The following is an 11,620-nucleotide window of genomic DNA, read 5'->3' on the forward strand; positions in this document are numbered from 1 at the left end:
GATTAATGTGAAAATCTCCCATAAATCCAGAGCTGCTGTGGCAGTGGATTCCTTTCCCAGTACAATTAATAGCATCTGAGATGGTTATGTGCTTTGAGTTCCAACGGACTGAAGTTTATCAGTTCAACCACTGAGCCAAGAATGAAGCCAATGCAAGTCTGAAATCTGCAAGGATGTTTCTCACTGAGACAGTTTAGCAAGGAGCTGAGCTGGCCACATCTGGTGATTGAACCAGAGTTTTCCCTTTATCCACAGAACAAGTTCTGTGCCTCCGGCCACAATGCAGGCCTGCCCACAGTATCCTACCAACGTGTTCACACCCTGACCTGGAAGGACCAGCTAAGGGTGAGAAAGTAATCTGCTCTCCATATCCATCTCATGCTTATTTGGTTAGCTGAGACTAGCCATGCATGCTGTGGATGGTCCTGGGGTTTTCAGCTCTCATGAGGAATCCATCCATTCATGGAAACAAACCCATGTTAACTGGCAACCTATCAACCAACATGGCCAACCTCTAATCCATTAAATTCCAAGACACAGAAAGAGAGGCCAGTATATGCTTTTAAACTATTTTTCAGCTAGTGAATTGCTGGTTAAATATTTTATATAAACAAATACATAAATATCTTATTGCCTTTACTTGAAGCACTGAAGTTAAATTTGTCTCCATAGAGTTGGATTGTCTTAGGGGCAAATTTTGGAGGACATTGGTGACCACTTATCTTATTATTCAGAGATACCCAAAGAGGGGTCCTGGACTTGTTTCCAATAGATTTAATGATAAAACAATGAAATGACACTAAAATTTCTTAAAATTCTGAACTGCCTATGTTGTAGTAAGAGTCCCGAGGGATGAATAAAATAGTTTTGTTCATTAGTGGGCTTTCATGTGAAAAGACAAGTCTTAGAGTGAGTGTTCTTAGGCAAACTTGACCACCACCTTACTGAGCTCTGCTGAAAAAATAAAATGAAAGGTAGGAAATACATTAAACATTTAAAAGGGCCATCAACTCTAAGTATGAAATATAACATTTTACTATTGATTTTAATAACATTAAATGCTACATATCAGATAAATTTTAGAACAGTCTTAACCCTTTCTGCCTCCACTGCTAGAAAGACATGTTATTCAGTCCCCTCCTCATTTCTTTCACTCCTTTCTAAGCTGTGGTCAGGAACAAGGAGAGTTGTTCACAAGAGCTTAGTACAATGCCTGCTGCATAATGAATTCCATATAAACATCAACTTTCAGTCTTACCATAGGCCAAGGAGTTATTTCATATAAGTATATGTCACAAGCTGCTTATCATATGTACCCAGACTATATCCCCTTCCATTTTTAAGATAGTATGGGTGTCTGGGAAAAAAAGATACCACCTCTCACTGGATGGCCCCATCAGTCTGTGTCCCTGGGCACAGGGCACTCTGAAGAGGCTCATGGCCTGTGCCAACTGTGAGACACCTCATCTCCCTCTACCTCCAGGGATTAGCTTTAGCCACTTTCCCCAGTTTTTCTTCTGACTGGGGCCCCAACTCTGGTCATTTTGGTGGCTTGACTTAGGTGAATGAACCAGAAGAGTAGAGAAAGGTAGATTGGCCTCTCCTGTCCCCCTCTCACCTTAACATGTTCTGATTGATTACTAAACTCCATTAAGTTATCTGGACCCTGGTGACTGGAGCTCACTGGTATGGGTACACTGTCCCTCTTGTTCACCTGTGCCCCAACCACCTCAGGGTCAGGACCACATTTACCTCCACTGCCAGCCAGTGTGGAGGTTTGTCGTTTCCCTCTTTTTTGACTTAGTAGATCCTTAGCCCACTGTTACATCTGTGGCTTAACGAAAGGAGGTAGTTTGATATCAGAGGTTCTCAAATTTTCTGTGCATCAAAATTACCTGGGGTGCTTTTTGAAATAGTTTTCTAGCCTCATGCCCAGAGATTCCCTTTCAGTAGGCAAAGCTAGCTTCATGGGCTGCAACCTCTGCAGTCACACAGGACCCCACAGTCAAGAGAACCCAATGATTGGCTTAATGATTTGCTGTCACCATCTTGAAATTCTTGATTTTTTCTTGTTGACACTGTTACAAATGTCCCCCATGTTCTCCTTTGCTCCCCTCCACCCAGTACCCCCCCAGCCTTCACCACATTGTTTCTGTGTTTACTGGGGCTCTGAATGTTCATTTTGCTCTGGGTCCCATCTATTATAGCCAGTCCTAAGGGTGGAGGTATTAAGCTGAGAAGAGAGAAAGAGAGAGAGGAGAGAGAGAGAGAGAGAGACAGACAGACAGAAGAGGAGAGGAGAGAGGGACAGAGAGAGAAATGAAGGAAGGAAGGGAGAAAGGAAGGAAAGATCATGGACACAGACAATAGTATGTCAGTTGTCAGAGGGAAGGTGGTGGGGTGAGGTGGAAGAGGGTATGGGGGTGGTAAATAGTGATAGAAGGGCCCTGGATCGTGTGGCTCAGTGGATTCAGCAATGGACTGTGAACCAAAGGCTCACTGGTTCAATGCCCAGTCCGGGCACATGCCTGGGTTGCGGGCCAGGTCCCCAGTAGAGGACACAGGAAGGGCAACCACACATTGATGTTTCTTTCCCCCTCTTTCTCTCTCTCTTCCCCTCTCTCTAAAAATAAATAAATAACACCTTTAAAAAAACTAATGATGGAAGGAGACTTGACTTGGGGTGGTGAACACAATACAATATACAGATAATATATTACACAACGGTACACCAGAAACCTACATAATTTTATTAACCAATGTCACCCCAATAAATTCAATAAACTAAAAATAAAAATAATAGACAGTCCTGTCAGTAGGTCCAGAATTGAGTTTTAAGAATCCAACACGTTCCTGGGTGTGGTGGATGCTGCTGAGGGGAACCACTGACTGAGATTCTGCAGAGTCAGCCCAAAGAACAGAGGAAATGGACAGTGGCCTCTGCTTGATGAAATCCAATCAGCCATGAAAATGGAGGAAGAGTGTGGCAGTTTTCGTTACTTTTGTTATTATTGTTCTTGTTTTATTATGTTTTGTTTTAACCAAAGTAAATGTTCTCATGAAGCATGGTGCCCTTTCAGTTCCAACAATTAATGGGGGTATGATTTCCCTGTCTATTAGTCCAAAAACGATGTATTGAAACAGCTTGAAAAAATATGTGAAGTGGAAGGATACTGTGGTAAGTAACTTGAGAAACTAGGAACAGGAAAATAATGGAAAGAGTGAGAAAATAAGATGCAGTTGGGGTGTGAAAAAACACCCAGTACACCAACTGGAGTGGAGCCTCAATGCCTCAGAGCCTTTTAGCAGCCATTACAGAGAGAGATACATTATTACATGGTGCAACTAAATAGCCTACTTGCTTGGTAGATACCCAAATGTCTCTAGTACTGAGACTTAAAAGGAGCTTCTTTCATAGAGTATGTTTCTTTATGCACTTAACTGTTGACTGAATCTGCAACTTGGAGTATTTTGTTGAATGTACTTTCTTCTATATGTTTTATAAGACAGGTGAGGAAGACATGAGACAGAACTAAGGGGTTCTCCATGAGCTAAAATATGACCTTTCCAAAATTCTTCTCCCAATGTGGGGGGCCAAAAAGGTGTTTGTAGCTCTGATAGTTATTTTGTTTTGGCAATAAATTGACTTGACTCTCTTGAAAACACCCCATAAAATAAGGCTTCATGAACCCACTGATTCTTACTGAGGAGACATAAGACAATTTCATTAATGAGTAGAAAAGTGTCAACTAAACAAGCAAAAAAAATGAAATTAGTTCAGTAATATAATTTCTAGCCTTGGTCAGAACCTAGAACCCTAATTCTGAGCTGAGCTTCATGTAGCTACCAATTCAAAGCATTCAATTTTTTCTCATTTTCATGGTAAAGTTTCCTCAACCAGAGCTGAGCCCATGATAAGTACACTTGTTTTCTGCTCCCTCCATCAGAATTAAGGAGACTTTTTCCCCTTTGATTAGATATGGAGGATAAATCCATTTATCCCCCACTTTCCAGCAGAAGTAGTAAAAGCTCCTTTTAGTTTTCCTTCATTCATCAGAGGCCTAAAGTTTCTGGAAAATCACTGTCCTGTCTGTTCTCTGGCTCTTTCCTGTAAGATTATTTGTCATCAGTTTAAAGAGGAGGCAAAGGAAGGACTTATTTATTCCATGTGGCTAAGATATTCCCTCAACAAAAGTGCTTCAGGCCCTGGCTGCCTCAGTGACCAGTGAGGCACGTCACATAATGAAATGCTTTTCTTCTGGACACTGACCCATGCTGGGAACCCAAGAAGAAACAAGACCCCTGTAAACACCCTTCCTCTATGTTGCATGCAAAACCTTTTGGTTGGGAAAGGATTACTCAGGCATGTGTTTACTTTGTTTAAGATCACAGAGGATTTGTGTTTGAAAAATTAAACCAAAAGAAATCAAAGACTAGTAAAGAGAAGTGAAGTGTAGGGGTGGGGAACACCCCCCACACTTCAAAAGCAGGTTCTGGAACTTCTAATCAATCTGTGATCATTTCCCTTTAAGATGTCAGGGCCACTTTTGAGGAAGGTAGAAAATACAGATGTTCACAGGTAAGACTTCAAACACTCTTTTCACACTCCCGACATTATTGTTTTTTTGTTCCATTCACATTTTCACTGCTGTTTCTTTTGCTGTGACAAATCATGCACATAAACATGTAATTGATGTGCTAATGAGTATGTTTTATATCAATTTGTAACAGAACTTGTGCTTTGTTGAATCACTTTAGATGTATTTAAATGCAATGCACACTAATTATGGTCATATATTTGTCCTCTCGGCCACATTATACATGAAATTATTTCTACCAGTAGCATCATTATCATCATTGTCAGAGGAAGGATGGATTTACTGACACTAAATATTTGAGTGGGGGAAGAAAAGTTGGCCATGAAGCCATAATGAACATCATGTAAAGTTTTAATCATAGTTTATCTGAATTGTTTTAATTCAAGATACTGAGTAAAATAAAAGATTTGTCAACCAGTGTTCTTAACAAATAGTGAGCATCAGACTTTAATTTTACTTATTTATTTAACAGCTGCAAAGATATATGTATACACATACATACTGACATATATTGGATTGTATAAAATCTGAGGTATGCTTTTCCAAATAGCCTCAGGAGCTTTAGCTCCACAGGGAATACATATTTCAGTTGGTACCACAAACGGAGTAAGTCCTCAACACAACACTAAAATCTGGGCCACTTTTCCATCAACTTTGAGACATGCTCTAGTATCTAGTATCAAGAATCTCATTTGACTGAATAGTATCCCATGGCCAGAAACAATCACAATGATATACAAATAATTCCAAAATACTCACTGCAATCAATTTAATCAATTAGTTGGTATTACTTTAATTTAAAAATATAAATATTTAGTTAATAGATCTCCTAAATACAGAATCATTGATGGCTGGTACATGTACTAAATTAAATGCTGTATTTTAAAGATATCAAATGTGAATCCCAAGTTATTTTTTGTTAAATTAAGTGTCTTAAATGCCCTGAATATATCCTGGCAAGTTCAGCCTATTTCTAAATTTCATGTTTAGTTATCATTTTAATCAAATACACACAATATTCTGATTTGCCGGTGTTTATGAGTGCACACTCCTACACATATAGCCATAAATATGGTTGGTTGATAAAAATAATGGCAGTTCAGTCTTTTGGGGTTTTTTTTTATTGCTTTATAATCCATCAATGCACAGTGGTGACAGTTTTTCTTTTTGCACATATGTATCACTCCCCAGTTTAACCATGACTCAGTTCTCTTTCCAGCCACTTTAAATTGTGTTTGTAAAGCCTTTCTTCGAATCATATTTCCTACAGGATGTCAGTTTCTTTTAAAACCCAGTGAGTACATTTTGTTCTTCTTGCCCCAAACAGAAATGCCTTTTGTTTTTGACAAAAAGTTTCTGTTTCTTTATGATACTTTAAACTTCTTTTGCTCTTTTCATAGTTCTTGAGCAATCTTCCATAGGTGTTTAGACTTTAACTTTGAGTTGAAAACAGTTTAATCCAACAGGCATTTTAACGAGGCACATTGGAGAAGACAGGGATCCATCTCGAGTTCATCCTTCCTCCTCCCTTCGCCATACATTTCAATAACATTTGTTGAGTTTTACTGCCCTCTGCTGGCTGTTTTATGGAAACGCTTTCACTGTATTGATGCAAGTTTTGGAACATTGCTCAAAAGTCTTGTTTGTTTCAGCCATGCATTCTCTTCCTGTCATTTGTGTAACGGTCACATTGTTTGAATATGGTCGTTGATTGTTAGCATACTCACACGCCTGTATGTCTCCTTGTTTCAGAAGCCCTGACATGCTGCAGTCGGAAGTTTCCTTTTCCATGGGCGGAAGGCACTCATCCACAGACTCCAACAAGGCCTCCAGCGGAGACCTCTCCCCTTATGACAACAACTCCCCAGTGCTGTCCGAACGTTCCCTGCTGGCTATGCAAGAGAACACAGCTCCGGAGGGCTTGGAGAAGCTTTACAAAGGACCAGAGCAGTATACGCTGGTGGGCCACTTGCCATCTTTGAAGTCGAGGGAGAGTTCTCCTGGACCAAGGCTTAGCAAAGGTAACTATAGCCATGTGGGCGCTGGCCATATCAGTGACTCTGACTGCATGTGGCACGTGGCCTTAGGAACTTTTCTTTATCCCCTTCCTAGGTTTATGTTTCTCTAATTCAGTGAGCATTTACTGAATACCTGCTCCAAATCTTCTCTCTGGGAAGAGGAAGGTGAGGTTAGCCCAGTCATTGTCCTGGAGGGTCCCTGTGGACTAAGATGTCTGGGAAGCATTCTCATGCTGAGAGAGAGAGACTAATATTCCCAGTTGATTCTTTTCCTTCCAGCATCCCAGGATGTGTGTCCCAGCCAGTGAATTTGGGTGCATATTTGCTAATCTAAGATGTCATCCTATTATTGCTGTTACTTTTATAAAGAGAACAAGCTGAACCTACTATATAACAAGACATCATGTTCCAGAAAGAACATAATGTTAGTCTCCAGGGAGATTAACATTTTTAGGCAGAATAAGGGTGTCATGGTAAAAGGCATTTGGGAAATGGCGTCTCTATAGTACAATTTGTCAAACTCTTAAGTGCTAGTGGTTGAATTTCCGCAGATGGAAGGATGGTGTGGTTTGCCGCTTTTCCCACGTTTATTTGACCACTGATTTGACCACTGAATGTTTGCTTGTGTTCTTTCCCTCCACAGAGTAATTCCTTGGGGTCAGGACTCAGCAGGACACTCTTTGAGTAATAATTAGAAAACACAGTATAAATTTTTGCTACTTTATCTTAAAGTTCTAATTTAATCCCAAGAGCCACTCTGGAAGGGCTCTGTGTGTTTTTAAATGATAGCATCTTTATTTTATTTTCCAAATATACATGTCAAAAATAATTTTTTAAATTTTCAGTGAAAGCAATAATCCATGTTCCCATCAGGCATTATATTTATTTTTAAAATGTGAAACTTTATTTTCCTATTTCTTGTTCACATGCACACATAACTCTATATATTTGTTTTCATAGTATAACTACTTGTGAAGTAAGCTTATTTTACTTAAAATCCTGTTATTCATTTTTCATTTTGCTAACATTTTTCATGGCTACAATATATTTCCATTAAACAGATGTATCATGGATTTTAATTATTCCCAGTCTGATGTGTATAATTGATCTCCAATTTTAATCTTTTAAATTACTAGCAAGTTTTTTATATGTAATATTCTCTGCAGCAGCCAAAAAAAAAGGCAATCTGAAGAGAACTTTGATGTTATGAGAGGCATAGCATATTTGGGTTTGTAAATACAGATTCAAAGTAATATTTTCGGACACATTCACACTTGGAAAGCTTGATTTTTTCCTCCCAGGGTCAGTATCTTTGCTGTGCAGTTTTTTTTAGCAAGTGGGCCAAGATACACATGGGCTGTAACTTATTAGTAGATAAAGTAGGCATCCATCAGCTCTCTCCATCCATTTAATATTTTGGCAAACTCTAACACTGTAGTTCTTAATTTTGCCCCTAGGGGACACATGGCAATGTCTGAGGACATTTTGGTTGTCACAACTTGGGAAGGGGTTGCTACTGGTATCCGGTGGGGAGAGGCATGGGCTGCTACCCAGGACAATGCCCAGGACAGCTCCTCTCACAACAAAGAATGACCCTCCCCAATGTCACTAGTGCCAAGGTGGAGAATTCCTGTCTAATTTGTATCTTTCTCCCTGGAGATGATTTTACCCCAAGTGAACTAGAAGCGAATAGCGTTGGTATCCAATGACAAGAGCACTAGATTTATAGTGCATAAAAAGATTTATAGTGGCTCTGCCACTTTCAACCTGCAGGGCCTTAAGTGAGTGATTGAGGTTTTTGGAGTCCCATTTCTTCCTCCTATGAAAACTAAGACAGATAGCAGTATTAATTCATAGGGCTTAACTAGCTAATCTATGTAAAGTCCTTAACAGAGAACTTGGCAGGTAATAAATGCTTGATGACACTTTCTACGTAACCCTGTGTGCACTTCGTACCTACTCCTTCTGCTATTTGCCAACCTGTAAAACGGACTCAGGGGCATCTCCTTGGGATTGAGAGCATACACATGTATTGTGGGATACGGGGAAGCTTCCATTACACATTTGCTTCTAGAAGTAGTAATTATGATTACATCAGAGGATTGTAATGAGGATTAAATGAGATGATGAGGACACCTAAAATAGTGCCTTACTTTGTAAATATTTATAGATGGACTAAGGGAATGTATGAATGAAAGCATGCAGAAATTAATCTATTGATTGCAGTAGCCGAGTATTCCTGAGGGTAGTACTAGATATAGGAATGAGAATTGTTTCTCTATCTCTATGTTAATGTAGTCGGAGATGTTGCCACTCATCACCGTTGTATCCATTTCCTGTTGCTGCTATAACAAATGGCCACAAACTTAGTGATTTAAAATTCTATACAAATTTATTATGGTTCTGGACATCAGATGTCTAAAATAGGTCAGCAGAGCTGTGTTCCTTCTGGAGGCTTCATGGGAGAATGTGTTTCCTTACCTATTTCACCTTCTAGAGGCTACCTGCATTCCTTACCTCATGGCCCCTTCCTCCATCCTCAAAGCCATCCTGTCTCCTCTTCTCTCCTGCCTCCCTTTTACAAGTATCCTTGTGATGATATTATGTCCACCTAGATAATCCAGGATCATTGCCTCAATATTCCTAATTTAATCACACCTGCAAAAATCCCTCTTAAATATAACATCTTTACAGGTTCTAGGGAATCACGACATGGACATCTTATTCTCTCTACCACAGTGGTAAAAAGCCTTTTTGTAAATCCCAGATGGACTAGCCTTCTGAAAGACGGATACATCTCATAGTCTGTTTTGTATCCATCATGATCTCAAATACAGTACTTTGCAAAGAAGAGATGCTATATAAAAATATGCGTGTATTGATTTTTGCACTTAAATTTTCATTGTGGATTACATACCTTTTTATTACACTTTTCCTAGATATGTCAGAGGAACCTTTCAATATCTGGGGAACTTGGCATTCCACATTAAAAAGTGGATCCAAAGACCCAGGAATGACAGGTGAGGCCTAATTTTTTTAAAGAGTGTTTATTACGTTTGTTTTTAAAATTAATTTCTTTTAATTTTGCCTTCTTATTGCCATATTGTGTGCTTATCAAAAGTTATTTGGAAAATGCTGGAAGTACAAGGGAAAGGATAAAGTTATACTTGGCTTTTCCACCAAAATATGTCAGTTTGTGACTATGTCTCGTTTTATTTCCTTTGCCGCAGTTTTTAAACATGGCTAAAATCATTCTGTCTATGCAACTTTATATTATTTAACTTCTCTTTCCCAGTTATTTTCCATTACTATTGGTAAGGGCCACACAGTATTTCAGAAAACTATATTCATAGTTTTCAGCCCAGTGCTTGGACAACTGGGTTGTTTCCATTTCTGTGTTGTTTTTGTAATAATTTATGCCTGTCGGGAACTCATTTTCTGTACTTTTTAAAAATGTTAAGTTATTATTAGGGTCACAAAATTGCAGAAAAGAAGTTATAAATCCCGAATAAGAAAGTGGGTCGAACATTATGAACCTTTCCAAGATTTCAGAGGTGTAGTCACTTCATGTTCCCTGTAGGATGCATGAGCTTCTTCTCTGCGAGCTGCAGACGGCAGTAGTATTTCACTGCATTGCCTATGTCTTTTTAATTTCATTGCTATTGCAAATCATTGGGTTTGCATTTTTGCTCATTTAAAAAACAAAATTGTATTAATTTAAAAAATGTATTGGGGTGACATTGGTTAATAACATTAGACAAGTTTCAGGTGTACAACTGTATACTACATCATCTGTATATGGTATTATGTGCTCAGCACCCAGAGTCTAGTCTCTCTCTGTCACCATATATTTGACCCCTTTACCCTCTTCAACCTTCCCCTACCCCTTTTCCTCTCTGGTAGCCACCATACTGGTGTCTGTCTCTGAGTTTGTTTTGTTTCTTCATTTTCTGCTTTCTGTTTTATATCCCACATGAGTGAAATTATATAGTTCTTGACCTTTTCTATCTGATTGATTTTGCTTAACATTCTCAGGATATTGTCAGGATCCATCCATGTTGTCACAAATGGCAGTATTTCATCCTTCTGGCTGAGTAGTATTCCATTGTATTATTTTCATTTTCATTTATTTCTTATCAGCATTTTCACTTTTTCTACTAATGAACTGAATGTTCCCTCATTGAATTATCATTTATATCATTGGCTTTTTTTGTATGCTAATATTTTTTAATTGATTCTTATGAACTCTTGCTATAATAAAGATATTATCCCTTTGTCCATATTGTTTGCCACTTCCATTATTTCTTGCACTTTTTTTCCATTTTGGATATCAAGAATGTTTTTAGGTTTCACATAAATAAGTCTATTAGTATCTTTTTGTGCATTCTTTCACAAAATTAATCTTTACTTAAGCATTGGATAGTCATCTATGTACTTTTGCTTTCATAGTATTTTATTCTTTTAACCTTAATTCTTTAATTCATCTGAAGTATATGTTAATATATAGCATGAAGTGTATAAACTATTTTATTTATTATTCCATATATATATATATATTCATATTCCCATTCTCATTGTTTTGTAATGCCTCTCATATTATATTTAAAGCACAGTGCATTTTTTATTTAATAGCCTTTAATGCAACTGACGTTAGTAATGATCCACTCTCTAGCTATTTATCTCATTGTATCCTATGAAGTGCTTCACTGTCTTTCCTCCCAATGATCAACTCTTCTGCTTCATTTTCCTTCTGCAGTTTCAACTCTGAGCTATCCCTGTCTAAATGCACACGTCCCTCTCTTTCCTGAAAATGATCTTGTTTTTTTTTGTCTTTGCCTACTTTTTAAGACATGAGAAGACATGGAAGTTCCATAGGAAAAAAGGCACTCTGGGGACATAAGCCCCAAGAACTCCTTGGGAAACACACTGTTTCACTCTGCCATCAGTTTTCTGAAGCAAATTGGATCAGTTCAGGAAGGCTAAATACTATAATAACCAGCCCCT

At 38.4% G+C, this 11,620-nt stretch overlaps 1 protein-coding gene across 4 annotated transcripts in view; it reads left to right on the forward strand.

The window, feature by feature from the left end:
* The window catches only part of ARHGAP6 (Rho GTPase activating protein 6), a 484,972-nt gene that overhangs the window by 470,481 nt on the left and 2,871 nt on the right, over nucleotides 1–11,620 (forward strand). For 3 of the 4 annotated variants that reach the window (XM_037157509.2, XM_053655807.1, XM_037157511.2), the window contains exons 11-12: nucleotides 6,351–6,619; nucleotides 9,556–9,636. In XM_037157509.2, the coding sequence (XP_037013404.2) occupies nucleotides 6,351–6,619; nucleotides 9,556–9,636 (350 nt within the window). The remainder of the gene's footprint in view (nucleotides 1–6,350; nucleotides 6,620–9,555; nucleotides 9,637–11,620) is intronic. The other variant, XM_037157510.2, reaches the window with a different exon arrangement.

The sequence above is a fragment of the Artibeus jamaicensis genome, unplaced genomic scaffold, assembly GCF_021234435.1.
Source record: "Artibeus jamaicensis isolate MK-2021 breed Jamaican fruit bat unplaced genomic scaffold, CSHL_Jam_final scaffold_1283, whole genome shotgun sequence".
NCBI classification, from domain to species: Eukaryota; Metazoa; Chordata; class Mammalia; order Chiroptera; family Phyllostomidae; genus Artibeus; species Artibeus jamaicensis.